The 17,489-nt window shown below is 34.3% G+C and overlaps 1 protein-coding gene across 1 annotated transcript; it reads left to right on the forward strand.

The window, feature by feature from the left end:
* Nucleotides 1-11,492: 11,492 nt before the first annotated feature.
* Nucleotides 11,493-13,421, forward strand: LOC143575216 (transcription factor IBH1-like 1). The gene is made up of 2 exons (XM_077059642.1): nt 11,493-11,707; nt 12,873-13,421. Exon 2 carries the CDS (start codon nt 12,894-12,896, stop codon nt 13,419-13,421), a length of 528 nt encoding a protein of 175 aa, XP_076915757.1. The 5' UTR covers nt 11,493-11,707; nt 12,873-12,893.
* The last annotated feature ends 4,068 nt before the right edge of the window (nt 13,422-17,489 follow it).

Genomic DNA, 17,489 nt, shown 5'->3' on the forward strand with positions numbered 1-17,489 from the left:
CAATTTGGGTTTTCCTACTTATTCACTAAACAATCTTTTCTTTATATGAAAGTTGAAATCAATGAGATAATAAAAACCCCGTAAGGTGTAATATTATATAAAAAAAATCAGGAGAAAACGTAGGTTTGGAAACTGAGGTTATGTTGGAAAGGAGAAAAGAACCGGTTAGGGATGGAAAGGATGCTATTGTTGAAAATAATGGTGGTGAATTATTAAGTAATGAAGGGAGAAATGCTTGGAGGAAATATTTCAAGAAAAAAGGCGATAGAAAAGGTGGTAGGAATAAAATTTGTCTCCACAAGGACAAGATAGGCCTCGTAAGAGACCTAGATGTGAGGATGATCCTTTTGATATTGATAGGTTTATTGGGATTGTTTCGTCTGGAATGAGTACGGATGGTTCAAATAAAGGGGAAACGGGTAGTCAATGCAACTATTGTACTCTGGATTTGAATATGAGAGTTGGTTCGGAGGTGGGGAATCAGAAAGAAGGCAATAACCGTGAGGATAATATTGTATCTTCTGTTCAGCATGTGGAAAACGTGGGGATAGAAAGAACTGAAATGCAAGGTCTGAATGTGGAGGTTATAGAGAATGAAGCTTTACTTACGGTTCAATTGGGGAGGTTCTATGAGCCACAGATATTGCGGTTTTCAAATCACAGGTTGGTAAATTAATAGGGGATGAAGGTTTTCAAGGAGTGGTACCATGAATTTGCTTTCGTTGAATGTGAGAGGGATGGGGGTTGAAGGGAAATCAGATTGGTGTAGATCTCTACGGAAGGAAAACGAGGTTAACTTTTTGCTTATTCAGGAATCGTTGTGTGCGGGTCTTGAGGTAAGCAAGATTGAGAAATTCTGGGGGAAGGGTAATTTTGGGTATGAAGTGGTTGAACCAACAGGTCGATCAGGTGGTTTGTTCACTACTTGGGATTCGAATATGTTTACGATGTGTTCTTTTATAAAGAATAGGAATATTTTTGCTTATTACGGGTACTCTGAAAGGTAGTGGAGAGAGTGTAAATGTTTTGAACATTTATGCTCCTCAAAAGGGGGGGGGGGGAGAAGAGAAGGTTGTGGTGTGAATTGAGAGAGGTTGTAGACGTTTCGAATGGGTTCTGGGTTCTGGGTGGGGATTTCAATTCTGCGATCGATGGAGGAGAGGAGGAACTCTATATTAATGCTGGAGTTGCGAAAGATTTGGTTTGAAAGGAGGCAAGTTTTCTTATGCAGTGGGTAATAAGGTGAGCAGAATTGATCGGTTTTTGGTATGTGACAACTTTGTTAATAAATGGCCTACTTCAATATATAGAATTCTGCCGAGGGGGAAGTCGGATCATAATCCGATTTTGTTGAAGACCTTTTCATGTAATTATGGTCCCAAGCCTTTTCGCTTTTTCAACTCGTGGATGGATCGTGAGGACTTTGAAAGTGTGGTATTGAAGGTTGTAAAAGAGTTTTCCTTCCAAGGTCCACGGATATTGGGTTGATGCTCAAATTTAGGTGTCTTAGGAGGCTTTATCGGCTTGGCGAAATGAAAGTGAAGCGAAGGAGAAAGAAGAGGAGAATATTATTAAAGAGGATTTGGTTCAATTAGAAAAGGAGTTGGAGGCAAGGGATCTTGTAGAGGAGGAATTGTGGGCGTTGGATGAAGGTAAGCGAAGGATTTCTCAGTTGGAAGCCTCTCGTCTCCGAGATTTAAGACAAAGAGCCAGGAACCGATGGGAAAAGGAAAGGGATGCCAATAGTAAGTTTTTTCATGAGTTAATAAACAGAAGATGTTTTATACCGGGGATCGATATAAATGGGGTGTGGAAGACTAAGCCTTCGGAAGTAAAAAAGGAGGTTTTGGGTTCTTTAATTCCAAGTTTAAGGAGGACATGCCTATTAGGCCGAAGCTCTCTTGTTTCAGTCTGAAGTCGATTTCAGAGCAGGATAGCCAGGCGCTTATTATGAGTTCACGGATGAGGAAATTAAAGGTGCTACTTTTGACTGTGGTGATGATAAGGCACCGGGCCTGATGGTTTCAATTTTAGATTTATTAAGCGGTATTGGAATTGTTTTGCAAGCGATTTTCGAGATATAATGAAGCAATTTTTGAAGACGATGTTATTAATAAGGGGGTGGGCTCTTCGTTTATCACTCTAGTGCCAAAAGTTAATGATCCTACTGCGCTTGGTGATTATAGACCGATTAATCTTATTGGGGTGGTTAGTAAAGCTATTTCGAAGATTCTGGCCATGAGATTGAAGACGGTTCTAGGGAGTATCATATCGGAGTCACAGTTTGCGTTTCTAAACGGGAGATTTATTTTAGATGGCCCGATGGTTCTAAATGAATTGCTATCTTGGGCGAAAAAAGTTGGCAAGGAGTGTGCTTTGGTCAAGATTGATTTTGCCAAAGCATACGATAATGTGAGTTGGAGTTTTCTTTTGAATATCATGTCACATATGGGGTTTCCTTCACAGTGGTGTAAATGGATTCGTGGTATTCTTAAGTCTACGAGATCGTCTGTTCTTGTGAATGGGTCCCCGACGTTTGAATTCAGTTGTGAGAAAGGTATAAGGCAGGGAGATCCCATATCTTCTTTCCTGTTTATTATAGTGATGGAGGCTTTGTCGGCTTTATTCCGGAGAGCAGTCCATATTGGTGCATTTGATGGTATTAATCTTCCTAATAATGGTCCTATTGTTTCTCATTTTTTATTTGCTGATGATGTTATGATATTTGGGGAGTGGTTGACATTTAATTTTCTAAACTTGAAGAGAATATTGAGGGTGTTCCATATTTGTTCCGGTTTGAAAATAAATATAAATAAATCGACTATGATGGTTGTTGGTGTGGAATGGCAAGAGGTGAGAAGAATGGTGGATGTTATGGGATTCCAAGCGAGTGTAATTCCTTTTACGTATTTGGGAATTCGTGTGGGAGCAAATATGAATAGAATTGTCAATTGGGAGCTGGTTATGGAGGTGATGCGGTCTCGGTTAACCAAGTGGAAAGCAAGTACTTTATCGATAGGGGGAAGGGTTGTGTTAATTAAATCAGTTCTTGAAGCTTTGCCAAATTATTATTTTTCGTTGTATAAGGCTCCCATGAAGGTGTTGGAAAATATAGAATCGCTTATTAAGAACTTCCTTTGGGGAGGCACTGAAGATGTCAAGAAACTACACTGGGTTGCTTGGAATAGGATTACTAGGCCAAAGAAGGAAGGTGGTTTGGGTTTTTCGAGGTTGTTTGACTGTAATCGAGCTTTAATTTCCAAATGGGTTTGGCGCTTTCGAACGGAACCAGAATCTTTATGGAAGAAGGTCGTTGAGGCTATTCATGGCTCTAGTAGGAAATGGGAGTTATATCCGGTTAAAAAGAGCTTGACTAGTGTTTGGTCGAACATTGTCAAAGAAAGTCAGAGATTACATATGCATGGTTCGTCCTTTAATGAGTTAATCCAGTGTTCAGTGGGGAATGGAAGGTCGGTGAGGTTCTGGGTCGATACATGGACGGGCAAGGGGAGATTGATGGATACATTTCCATCTCTTTTTAAGTTGGAAGAGAGAAAGATGTGTTTGGTTTCTGACATTTTAAATCGGGAGGATATGATTACTTCGGTGAATTGGTCGTGGAAGAAGGCTCCGGAGTCGGAGATCGAGCTAAACGAATTGGAGGAGTTGATGGAGGTGATTCGGTCAGGTATTGCTAATCAAGTGTGTAGATGATTGGAGATGGAACGGGGATAAAAATGGGTGTTTTTCTGTTAATGCGGTTAGAAGGTGGTTAACCAGAAATAATGTGGATAATGGAGATGCAGTGTTCGAGTGGTGTAAGTGGTTATCCGGATAAATGTAATATTTTTATGTGGAGAGCTTTGTTGGATCGCCTTCCTACAAAATTGGCACTAAGGAGAAGGAATATTCACGTGGATAATACATTATGTGTTCTGTGTGAAGATGGGGAGGAGTCGGTGGATCATGTGTTTACCGGGTGTGGATTCTCTGTGGGGGTGTGGGAAGGTATTTTAAGATGGTGTGGTTTACCTAGTTTTTTTGCTTTTAGCTTAAAAGATGTGATGAAGATGCATAATATGGATGGTTTGTCTACTTTTCGGAAGGAGGTTGTGAGAGGGGTGATCATTGCGTGTTGTTGGAGGATTTGGAAAGCTAGAAACGAGCATAATTTTGAGAATAAACGAGGTAAGGTGGTAGAGATTGTAGCAGATGTAAAGGCGCTTACTTTCGTATGGTTTAGTAATAGACAAAATAGTAAAGATAAGGATTGGAAGTCGTGGTGTAATTTGTTTTGATGTAATGTTGTAGGCGGCGCCTTCTCTCCGTTTTGGAGATTAGATGGTTTTCGCTTGTGTTTCAATAAAGTTCACTTCTAAAAAAAACTATATATATGAGTACAATGAGATCAATATAAGGAAACATAATTAAATACAATCTTCTAACTATGATAACATTATAATAATCAAACTCTATACATTCTATAATATTCCTCCGCGGTCAGAGCTATAGGAAATCGGATGCTCAGACTAGAGCGCAAAGCTTGTGAAGATACTTGATCGGCTGCCACGTAGAGCGGGAACTTGATCAGCTGTAGGATCTAAGAAGATCAACGACGTCTTGACCGTGGTTATACGACGGCTAGGCATGATGATAGGAGCTTCGACTGCAACGACATGAGCTAAAATTGAGTCGGCCGAAGCAACGACTTGGCAGCACATTGCGGCAATGTCTTTTCTTATGTGCTCGCAATCAAACATCAAGAGCACCAACAACGGTGGCACATGAGCAATCAGTGGTGATCGTAGATAGGCCGTAGTCTATGGTGGCGGCGGTTGATCGTAATCATCAATATTTTTGAGTGTATGCGTCCCCGGGGCAGGACGAGAACGAGAAGAAGAAAAAGAAACAGGATAGAACCTAAGACTCTGATACCATATAGAATAATAAAAACCCCGTAAGGTGTAATACTATTTATCAACTATATATAGGAGAACAATGAAATCAATACAAGAAAACATAATTAAATGCACTCTCCTAAATATGATAACATTGTAATAATCAAACTCTATATATTCTATAATATTCTCTAATATTTTGGAGTAAGAATTTTGTGTTTTAAAACATTTAAGTACTTTTCTCTATGTGAAAGAAGTTTGATATCTTTATATTAAGCACCTTAAATACAAAGTGATATATAAAGTTAAGTATGTTTACTAGAACGTTCATGAAGAATCCAATTCCAATTGTGTTCCAAGAAAGTTGATCGACTTGTAGTACATGAAACTAACGCATAGCTTCTTCGACAGAATAATTACATGAAACTTTATGCAGTTACTAAAGCATATTAATCAAGGATTCGAAGTAACATTGTTATCAAATCAACAAAGACCAATCGAACTTATTCTAGCACGTTAACTAGATATTTTGTTTTTGTCCCACCTCACATGTTTTACCTTCGGGTGACGGTTTCAACAACTTTGGCCTTTGGGTACTTATAAAATAGGGGCCCTTTTCGTATGCCGGGAATACGGTGATACACCTTTTTATATAAAATTTTCTAAAAGACACATAGTCATATACTAATGTTAATACCGGTTTTAGTTAAAAAAGAGAACTACTTTCAAATAGAGTGATTATTTGCTTTTCTTATTAAGATCTAAAAGTTAAATAAATTAAGCAATAAAACTCAAAGGTACTTTGTGCCTAATTTTATTTTTCCAGATTTAGCTTATTTTTTACAAGGTCTCATTTTCCTAAACAAATTTTCCACCTAAAATCTATTAAGCTCGCACTTACAAGGATTTGACTAATGAGATCTCATGATTTAGCTTATTGATTATTATTCCTTTCGGTCGAACCGCCTCCCTATTTGACTTAAATGGATTGCAAAATTGTCACGTAAAATATAGCAAACTAGATTTTATCCCCCGTATTACGAGGGTTATTTTACATTCTTCTTTAATATTTATATATTTTTTTGGATTTTAATTATATTTATTATAAGGAAGTTAATAATATACTTAGGGTTTGATAATTAAAGGATTTCACAAATAAATGAGATATTATAACACGTTTAAAGTTATCTGGGCTTGGTGAGACATATGACACGCTTATTTTTTTTACTATAAAATTGTTTCTTAATTATAAATAATAACCTTTTTTTAAACAAAAATCGGCTATTAATTTTTAGTATATTCTTATTTTATAGGATTTTCATATAAAATATTAGGTGAGATTAATTTTTAATTTAATGAGATGTTATAACCCGTTTAAGGGCTATATGGGTTTGACGAGACTCATACTCGTGATTACATGTCAAATATATGAGAAGCCATCATTTACAAACAAATCACTCTAGTGACTTGAAAGAATGTAGGGAATAACCTTTATATATATATTTAAGATAAAATAGATTGATAAGAAAATAGGATGCCCCTAGAAAATTCCACCTTTATAGGGTAACAATTGTGCATGGCTCCCACCCATGTGTGCACATGCACTCACCCACCAAAGCTACGTACATAAAATTAAAATTAATGATTCAAGATTCAAGAATACATATGTTATGTCCACTCGATCTTTCTTTCGTAATTGTGCCAAGAGTGCACGAGCAATTATAAGCCCTTACATGCCCTACTTACTTTCCTCATACATATAACATGCCAATTCCACGAATTTAGTAACTTTGTCACTCTTACCTGCTCCTTTTATTATTTCGAACATATTCACTTTCTGTCTAAACCAAAAGATTTGTGGGTTAGTAATAGTGTGTGGTGTTGGTTTGTTAACAGAACTAAATGATTGTGAGCCTGGTTGCTGTGAATCTAGTCGAAATTGGTTTGCTAAAAGATCTGATCAAAGTGAACTTAATCAATTAATTACACGAGATATAGTCCGAGTTTCATAAATCAAGGTTAACTAGGGGTGTAAACGAGTCAAACCAAGTTGAGCCAAGATCCGATACACCTAAGCTTGAGCCGAGATTGGCCACATCTAAGCTTTTCAACCTTAATACGATCTACAAATTATCAGTGATGCATTTTTCTTGAATTTTTTATGCAACTTCATAGAACTATAAGAAATTGGGAATTGTTGGACCCTTTTTGTGAGTTGTAATGAGTTAATTATGACCAAATCTTGAGGAATGAAAGCTATAGTTAGTGTTTGGATTTTCTATTTTTCCTATTTGTTTTTGATTTTTTCTATTTTCTTGGGTTTCGCTTATGATTTTTTTAGATTTTTTTTTTGTGTTTTCTTTAAGGTTTATTTATTTTTATTTTTTTTAACACTTTTTCAATATTCTCTTTTGTTTATGTATAATCTACTCCTTTTAATCACGAGATTTTGGAGTAGCAATCATAAAATATACGAGTGCTAATAATCAGGATGGTTGGTTGCTTTTTAAATGTTTTTTTTTATTTTTTATTTTTTTTTTGGTAATTATGTAAAATTTCAGCAAGGAAAGCGATAATTTTTTAGTTGGTTAAATATGATCAGTGAAATTAGTTGGATTTCTTTCAAAGAAAAAGGTTAGAACGAATATAAAAGAAGAAGGTAACAAATCAATATGATATTTTAATGGTACTTCATTTTCTCTTTAACAAATACCTTGCTTGTATGATTATTCTTGTTTTCATAATTAGTGATAATGTAATCAAACGGGCCGTATGATCTATTTATAAACCTTAATATCATGGATTCATATTGATACGTGTCTATGTCGACTTTGATGGGAGGAAATGCTTAGACCCTAAAAAGTAAATTAGATAGCTAATAACAAGTGGCCACTTTTATTAATGGCTTAGTGATACGTATTCCGCCATAGATAACAACCTAGCACGATAGCGTAAGTATGCATTTTTTACTAAGCAAAAACCCGAAATTTTCTTGGTTTACAATTGTAACCCCAAAACAAAGCCAAATGTTAATTTAACCTAGAGTTTTAACATGGAATTTGATCCGTATTTTGTGTAACACTGAGAGCAATGATTTACGTACAGTTGCTCAAATGTGGTTTACATAACACAAATCTTTTAGGATTAATTTCATATACGTCCTTATAATTTATCTATTATTTTTTTCACGCATTCTTGTACTACTAGGATAAAATCTGAAAATTAAAGTTTTGTTTTCTGTGCTCTTCAAAACACTAGTGTTTATAATTTATTTTCGATTATTACCTAAATATATTATTTAACAAAATGTCTCATGCACTCAAACTTACTACTCATTTTATTTAATGTTTTATTGAGTCGTATAATTTGCCTTTTGTTTTGTACATATCACCATTTCACTTTTCTTTCCTTACACTTAATGGGTTTTCATTTTCATCCCTTAGTATTAACTAGTGATTTCCCCGTGCGTTGCACGGTAAAATCGGTCGTTAAAATCTGGATGTTGCAGTGGCGAATCAACGCGAATTCAGTAAATAGTAACGTTCATTACGGTATTGGAACTAAAACAAACTGGAAAAAAAATTTAAAAAAAAAAATTGATGTAGGCCAATGGGGTGGTGTCGGTTGGTCCCGGACGACAACAGCGAGTCAACACGAATTTAGTTAGTATTAGATACATTCGTTATGGTACTTTAACTAAAACAAAATTGAAACAAAAAAATTAAAATTAAAATTGAGGTGAGCAAATGGAGTGACGTCGGTTGCCAATGGGGTGACGTTGGTCGGTCCCAGACGCTGAGTCAGTGACTCTACGACACTCGTATAACATATTATAATTTTTTTAACATATTTAAAACAATTTTATTTGGTCGGTAAACCTGCGCGTTGGTAAAACCCGATCGTTGCAACGACGAGTCGGCTCGTATTCGGGCGTTCTGGCGGTGAGTCGGTAAAACCGAGGAGCTGGTAAAATCCGAGCATTCCGGCGGTGGGTCAACGTGAATTTTGTCGATTTCGTTTACATTTGTGACGGTACCGGAACTAAAAAAAAGTTAGGTAAAACCCGGGCGTGGGTAAACCCGAGCCTTGTCGGTACTGGACGTTGTGCGGTGAGTCGGTAAAACCCGAGCATTATCAGTCCCGGACGTTGTGACGGTGAGTCGACACAAATTGAGTAAAACAAAAAACAAAACGCTTGTTATAAATCTAGAAGAAAAAAACAAAAATAAAAAACATTTAACTAATAAAACAAAAAAAAAATGAATCGTTGAGATGGTGCCACTTCGCCCAATCAGGGCCTTGCGGCACCAACCATCAACTTTACTTAATACTGGCTGTAAACCCGCCGCAACGCTGCGGATTCAGTCAACCTATCTTCTCCACACTAAATAAACATTTGATAGATTATCCAGCCCCAAAACCAGTTGTGAGTCCGATCGGTAAAAGTGACTTCGAAATGGCAGCGATACTGAATCGAGAAAATAAAGCCGTGAACGTCCAAAATAGCATTGATACGCATACAGCTTATGATCAAAGCGAGACAAACTGGATCGGTATCAGTTGAATTCGTTATGGTATTCACACTAAACCAAAAAATATAAATTAGTAAACACTAAAAAAACTCGACATATTTAAAATGACGTTTATCCGGTAGGTAAAACCCGGATGTTGTGGTGGCGAGTCGTCGCGAATCGAACAGTACCGGTTACGTTTATTAGGGTACCAGAACTAAATTAGCCGACACCCAAACAGATTAACATATTTAAAATGAAAAAAAAAACAAATACGCAGCGAAAATCGACAATTTAAAAAACAAAACAAAAACTGCACGGTGCGATTGCAAACCGGCCTGCATTCAGACTGATTAGGTTACGACACCGTAAATAAACAAATAAATATTCGTCAACGTCCAAACACAACACGTTAACATATTTAAAAAAAAGGTAGCGAAGACAAACCCGCGTATAATTGTCGTGAATTCGATCGGTATTGACGATGCCGGCACCTGATCATAAATGACACGTTTAAAAAGAAAGTATGGAATGCAAACAAAATAAACGACCAACTACATGATTGAAAAAAAAAAGGGAAATGTTTCTTAACATTGCTTGGAATCGAACTTGAGAGGATGACCCCAGTCAAATAATTCACAAGTCACATAACCACCACCTGGCTGGAAGCCACTTCTTGCTAATGGTTCTCAATTATATATTGTATATCAAAAAACAAAAAATAAAATAAAATCAACTTTGTGGCGCCGGATTCCTCTTTTACTATAGATAATAAGTTTATGTTGAATTTTTTTTGAAAGGGGAGCTAAATTAAGGATTAATCACTTGGGGGCTGAAAAAATATTTTTTTTAAAATGGGGGTTGCCTCCATTTGTAATGACGAGGAGTTTTAAAAATATAGGGGTGTCAGAGTTATGCCAGAAAATGTAAGAACTCCACTTCATTCTTAATGGCGGGGACTGCAAAAGTATCTCCCCTCCTTTTCTAACGGAGAGCAGTATGGAAAAGCTATCTCCCCTCCATTTGTAACGGCGGGAAGTCTACAAAATGCCTTTTTTTTATACAAAAGTTTTGGGTACCGATGCTACTTTGAAATTTGAAGTCTTGCAAAACTATTTTGTAATATTGTTTTTAAATTTTAGCCATCAAAATTTTGTACCACCTGCTTTGAAGACAGAGATATCTCATGTATAAACCTCATTTTAAACCTCGTTTCATGCGTTGCAAAATACTCACGTAAAAGAAATTAGTTAAGAAAAAAAATTAGTTAAGAAGATCACGTATGGCGATTAAAGAAATACACACGAAGTTTACAAAATCTGTCTTGTACTATTGTTTTTAAATTTTCAGCTTTTAAAATCTTGAACCATGAACTTTTGTAAGATTAATTTTAAATCGAAATTAAAAAGAGTCTCCTCCTTTTGCAAACTCCCCGCCGTTACAAATGGAGTGGAGATAATTTTTCCAGACTCCCCTTCGTTAGAAAGGAAGGGGGGGCACTTTTGCAGTCCCCGCCATTAAGAATGGAGGGGAGTTCTTACATTCTCTGTCATAACTCCGACACCCTATATTTTTGAAGCTCCCCGCTATTACAAATGGGGGCAACCCCCCTTTTGAAAAAAAATATTTTTCCAGCTCTCCAAGTGATTAATCCTTTTAATTTAGCCCCCCTTTCAAAAAAAAATTCGTTTATGTTATAACTTTTACGGATTTATTGACTTTTAATAGACTATACTTTATACTTTTAATTTTAATAAACTCTATACTTTATAATTTATTTAAATATATTATCATTGTTGTTGTTGTTATATATAAAATTAATTCTAACCCGCTTGAATAACGCTCTTTATCGTTTCGACCTAGTTATTCTTTTATTGGTTTTACGTGCTTTATCATTTCGACTTATTTATTATTTTCCATGTTTTACATTTCGGTATAATTTTTGCGAGCTAACGTGCATGCATGGTTCAACGTTTTTACTTCTGCTTTCAACGTTTATATGTCAGATTTCTGTTAAGTTTAATCATCCTGCTGCAACATGCTAGCCTTAAAAACTAGTGTAAACTTAATTTTATAGCTAAATTGCTTTATATGGAGAATTCAGGAGTATTCCTCATAGGGTTTCAATGAAGACTGTAGGCCATGGATTTCCATGTGATTGCATGTGCAATGTGTTCTTCTACTTTTCCCAATTGATTTAATAAATTATGCTTTACACTCTATTTTTGTTCTTCTCAGGATTTCTTCTGCAAGCATTCAGTCCTTTCATAGCTCATGATTCTTTCTACAAACTTTAAGGTATGTTATTTAGTATTTTATAACATTATTTGTTCATGACTAAACTTTTATTCATATATTACATATGCAAGTGAATTTAAAAAAGAATTAATGTATTCTTAATTTGCATAGTTTTTGTTTCTGGGAATTTATGAGGGTGTATACTTTATTTGTAATATATTTAATTATAGGATGCTTGCTGATGAACGACTTCAAGTATATCTGTTTTGAGGCAAGACATATCATGAATGGATTTTCTATGCATGAATTATAATATAACACACACATTGACACATATACAAATACAAGGATCTTTGTACTGTTTAAATGCTGCTTTAAATTTGATATACACTTCTACGATATATCCATATATATAGTTCAGGGCCTAGTCAACGAACGTGGAAGCCTAAATCGAAACAAGATTTTGTGGTTTTTTCATCATAATTGTTAAGATTTTTTTTTTCTTGTTACAAGTTTTGAACTTATAACCTATACTTTAACAACAATCAAGCCTACCACCAGACTAATATATTACTTTCAGTTTACTTTACCCATTATAATATATTTATATATAAAGTTTTTTTGGACCTGGAGGCCTTAATTAAATGTGAACATAAAGCCCTAACTTGTTTTCGCTGTCCTACAAGCCACCCCTCATATAGTTTTTATTAAACAAAAGAAGCAACTTCATGCATGCATGTTACATAGGGAGATTTGGATAACTTTTAGGATACAACCAAGTATTTCTTGGCAATTTTTTTAAGTTTCTTGTACTTTTAGGTAGCTCGCTAACCCTGCAAGCGAATTAAGCAAGTTAATTCGCTTAGGTGGCCAGCGAACTCCATAGAGTTTTGGTGAAAATTGTAACCAATGGACTAAGTTCAATGAAAAATCCTTCGCTTGTTACCCAAGCGAATTTGCTGAGATCGTTTGCCGCACGAGCGAACTCCAAAAAACTTGTCACCCCAACAAACCAGCTTAATTAAGGGAATCCAAACGTACTTAGCGAGTTAAGGGAATTCTTGAACATGCCTAAACGTACTTAGCGAGTTAAGGGAATCCAAAACCATCTAATAATCCACATGTGGAGTGTTTGTTTGTTTCCATTTTAAAGATTAATCACAAAGGATGAAAATTTTAAATTTCCTTTAAACTGTTAAATTATATGATCTTTTGCCTATTGTAGTTAAACTTCTAGCAAATAAAAATGCACAACTCTAGCCAGCTCAAGAATGACTTCATCAAGAAATGGGTTCAGGTTCTTAAAATATATTGTTCATCAAAGAAGCAAATGAATCTCTTAGAAAGAACGAAAAATATAACGCTTTTTGCGGACATCGCCTTAGCCTCAGCTAATTCATCAACTTGTTGGAGTAAAGCTATAATCTCCAAGGCAAGAAAAGACGAAGGGAACGCGATTCTTCTTGACAGTTTATCAAAAAACGAATCAAAGTTCAAGAGCGCACGCAAGAGAATTAGAAGCAAGAAAATGTTGAAAAAGAGTTGTGTTATAAAAAAGAAGAAAAGGGCTTGTCATGGATTGAATTTAGCTACTTGTATTGCTAAAAGATTGGTGAAGAAGAGAACACAAGTGCTTAAAAGGCTTGTACCTGGTGGAGAATCAATGGATGAATGCACCATCATTAGAGAAGCAATAGATTATATACTTTCTCTTAGGGTACAAGTTGATGTAATGAAGAGTCTTGTGAATGCCACCATTAATTTTAATGAATAAATTGAAGGGTAATTTGTTAATATATAGTATGATTTAATGTATGAAACTACATCGTGAAGAAATCAATAGTTTTAAAATATATAGTACAATTCAATATCAAACACATATATTTGTTAAAAATGTTTCTTGTCTCATGATTGTAATTTTTATTTTTGTCATGTTATTGGGCTTGGAGCTAATGGTTGGGCTTGCATATGGAGTTGGATTAGGAGCTAATGGAATTGGGCTTGCACACAGAAGTGGGCTTAGAGCTGTCGATAACTTGATATGTGATCCATAAGATTTTGAGCATGTTTGAGATTGAGTTTGAAATATTCTTATTGGCTTATTGGCTTTTTGAAAAGCTAGGATTTAGGGCTTTTGAAAAACTGCTTTTTAAACCTTTCAAAAAGCTAAAATAAAAAGAGATTTTTGTGATTGCCAAACACATTTTTGTTGGAACTTTGTTCACATTGTTTCGTCCCACATCGGAAGCAAGAAAGAAGATAACTTTGTTTATAATCACTAGTCAAGTAAACTCTCAAATGGAGACTTATTGGGCTAAGATGATTGGGCTTTGTATGTGTGTAAACTCTCAAACGGGTCAAAGATAGGGCCTCGGAGCTCTTGGGCTCTTCTTGACTACTTAAAAAATTCGTTTTTATTTTTTACAGTTACAGTTTTTATAACTGAATTAACTGTTTGACAGTTACAAAATAGTTTTTCGGAGTTCCTATATAAGGATCATTGATGGAAAGAACATAAATACCTACAACACATTTTACACAAATTCGTCTTGCATATTCATTGAAGAAGGAACATAGAGAATTTCGTCAGAATCAAGAGGTCATCATCTTGGTTGATTGTTGTATCCTCAAAACAGATCCATACACAGGAAATTCCTGTTTTAGGACACTGCTTGCAGGCCTCAATCTGATTATATCCATAAATATCTTCTACAATTTCAGTACGTTTCTTCTTGTAACTTGTTTATTGAATGCCATTAAATATATTTAGTTTGTATATTTTGAATTATATTTATTGATTAGTGAATTTGGAATAACAACTTTACTTATTGGCTTTTTGAAAACACCAATAAGTCAATAAGCATTTTTCAAACTCAATCCCAAACATGTTCTTAAAAATACTGGCACACACATAGCATAAAAAACCTTCGCCAGTGGCTACGATCTTGATTCTCAATTAGGCTCATGTTTTAGGGTTCATCGTGTTGGTGAATCTGTTTTCGAGTCTAGATTTGTATGTTATCTTATGTCATTGTATTTCTGATTCTCATTTGTTCTTATAGTCGGAATCATATTGTTCTCGATCTTCCTGTTTAAGGTTTGTAAACACTTAGTCTGGTTAAATTGAAATTGCCATTTAAATACTGAAATTAAAGAATAGATGAACACATAATATAAGTCGACTAGTAATTTACGCGTCTTTCACTTATAATAAAAGATTAGAAATTACTAAAGTAGTGTGCAAGTTATGTTCTTTTTGTAATCCAATTTATGGCATTTGTCACATTATCTGACTTGTCGAGAGCGTGTGTTGCTTAGTAATCCAAGTTATGCTCTTTCTGTATTATGTATTACTAGGTTATTGACCCGTGTACGACACGGGCGGAAACATAGAAATCGTCAAATACATACATATACAACTTTAAACAATAAGATATTTTTGAATGTATTTTTTGAGACGACAACATAATTAAGACAAGAGAAGAGACCTCTTTTATAACATGCATCTTGAAACGTGACACAAATATCACCATCAACCGTACGAATATTTTCAAAGCATATAGTGCCTTTCACCTTGTTTAAAATAAATTTTAAACAGTAGGCTTCATTGAAAGAATGAGGAATAACATGAACTCTTCCAATATTTATAGAAATCAAGGTCCATTTAAGATATGTTGTATATTTGATGAAAACCAAAATTATGTATTGATATTAATGGGTGAACGGAAGAGTTATGTGTTAAGAATTTTAATAAGTTACAGAAACTTAGAAGAAGAATAATAATACTAATGATTTTTAATATAATTGAGGAGTGGTATAAATTTATAATATGTAATATTGTTGAAAGTACAAAATTTTTTCTAAATAACCAATTAACTTGTATTATTAAATGCACATAATTAAATTGTTAAAGGTTAAAAGAATCATATAGAAATGGTTATAAATATTCAAATTTATTTTTTATTTATTAAATTAGAAGAAAATTATGAGAATCATTTTTATATATGGAAATGAGTATTTGAACCAATAAAAATAGGAGAACCCATATTTTTTTAATATATATATATATATATATAGATTCTTGTCATGTTTTCCTATATTGTATTGGTCATAGAGATTAATGCACATGAAGCCAAAACAACTATGTGATTATACAACATTACCTTTTCCACCTAATAAAGAGCCCATCAATATTATAGCCTTTGAGGATCCTAGCTGGCTTAACAACTCTTTTTTTTAACGACTAACAAACAGGGAATTGCCTAAGTACTCTGTATGGGTGACCCAATGACAAAAGACACTGCCAGCTGGCCAAACCCACCCACTCAAAGGGCTACTTGTGGTAAAACCCGGACACTCAGGAGATCTCAGAACCTGAGTCTCCATTCAAAAACCCAGACTTCCTACCACTACACGGCATTCAGTGCGCGAAACTAAAACTTTTCAATTTGGGGTCGTAATTAGGCTTGTATACGGACCAAACGAGCACGAATGCAGTGTGTTTGTTCGTATAACTAAAAAAAGACTAAACACAAATAATTAAATGAATGATGTTTGTTTAGGTCTATTCCTTAATAGTATAAACGAACGGCTCACGAACGTAAAACGAGCATATATAACTTAACATATATGAACGATCACTATTAAATAAACACCAATTAAATAATACTTTTTATACCTTTATTATTATGGTTTCTCTCTCCTCTACTCACAACTAATTTCTACAAATATTAAAAAAACAAACGGGGGCAAACACGTTTTCCCTAAATTTACAAAAATCATTAATTTTTCTCGCTTATACACTCATAACAACTCTTAACTCTATCTTATAATTAACAAAAACCTCTCATACAAATTTAAGTGATGGGTTAGAAATGCTCTTAGCAGTGAATAAATACAAACTAAAACTATACAACTTTGCTATGTATATCAATAACTTTATCTGAGTTGCATATATCTTTTAAACTAATAAAACGAATTTAATGAAAGTTATATAAGCAAGAATTTCAAAACCGGCCTACGCAATGAGATAATAAAAATAGATGATAAAAAATCTAACTATACTATTAAAGCAACATAAGTTGTTCACATATATGACATTAACTAGGCACTCCATATAGAATAACAAGTAGATGCCAAGCCACTATTTCCTATTATATTATGACCCATGACTCGTTTTCCTATTATAACTCATGACCCGTAAGGATTTAAAATTTTGAAAAATAAATATTGTGTGATACAGGTTTCGAACCCAAAACCTCACGTTTCAAAACAAATGTGCTTACCAGCTCCAATAAAATGGTAATTATGTTTGATTTCTTGACTTAACATATATAAATGTGATTTCTCTTCAAGTATAAACCAAAATTATATTTAATTGTTAACATTTCCATAATTCACAATTTAATTAAAGCAACATAAGTTGTCCACATAGAATGCCAAGTAGATGTCATGCCACTATTTCCTATTATATTATGACCCATGACTCATAAGGTTTTATAAAATTTTGAAAAATAAATTATTGTGTGATACGGGTTTCGAACCCAAGACATCATGTTTCAAACCAAATGTGTTTACCAACTCCACTAAAATGGTAATTTTTAATTTCTTGACTTAACATATATAAATGTGATTCATCTTCAAGTAAAAAACCAAAATTATGTTTAATTGTTAACATTTTCATATTTCACAATATCACATTGTCTTCTCATATCTCTTTAACACAAACATTTAAGATTGTTTATCGTTTCTCTCTTTATTTTAAAATATAATATATTTCTATTTACTTTCTTTTACAACAAAACTTTAGTATTTGTAAATTTAGTTTTTAAATCTGTGATAA

Source organism: Bidens hawaiensis, unplaced genomic scaffold, assembly GCF_021521415.1.
Source record: "Bidens hawaiensis isolate Kalapana, Puna unplaced genomic scaffold, B.hawaiensis_p1.1 tig00027311_1, whole genome shotgun sequence".
Taxonomy (NCBI): Eukaryota; Viridiplantae; Streptophyta; class Magnoliopsida; order Asterales; family Asteraceae; genus Bidens; species Bidens hawaiensis.

Excerpts from the sequence above, each read along its gene's own strand:
- LOC143575216 (XM_077059642.1), top strand. The coding sequence starts at position 12,894 with ATGCACAACTCTAGCCAGCTCAAGAATGACTTCATCAAGAAATGGGTT.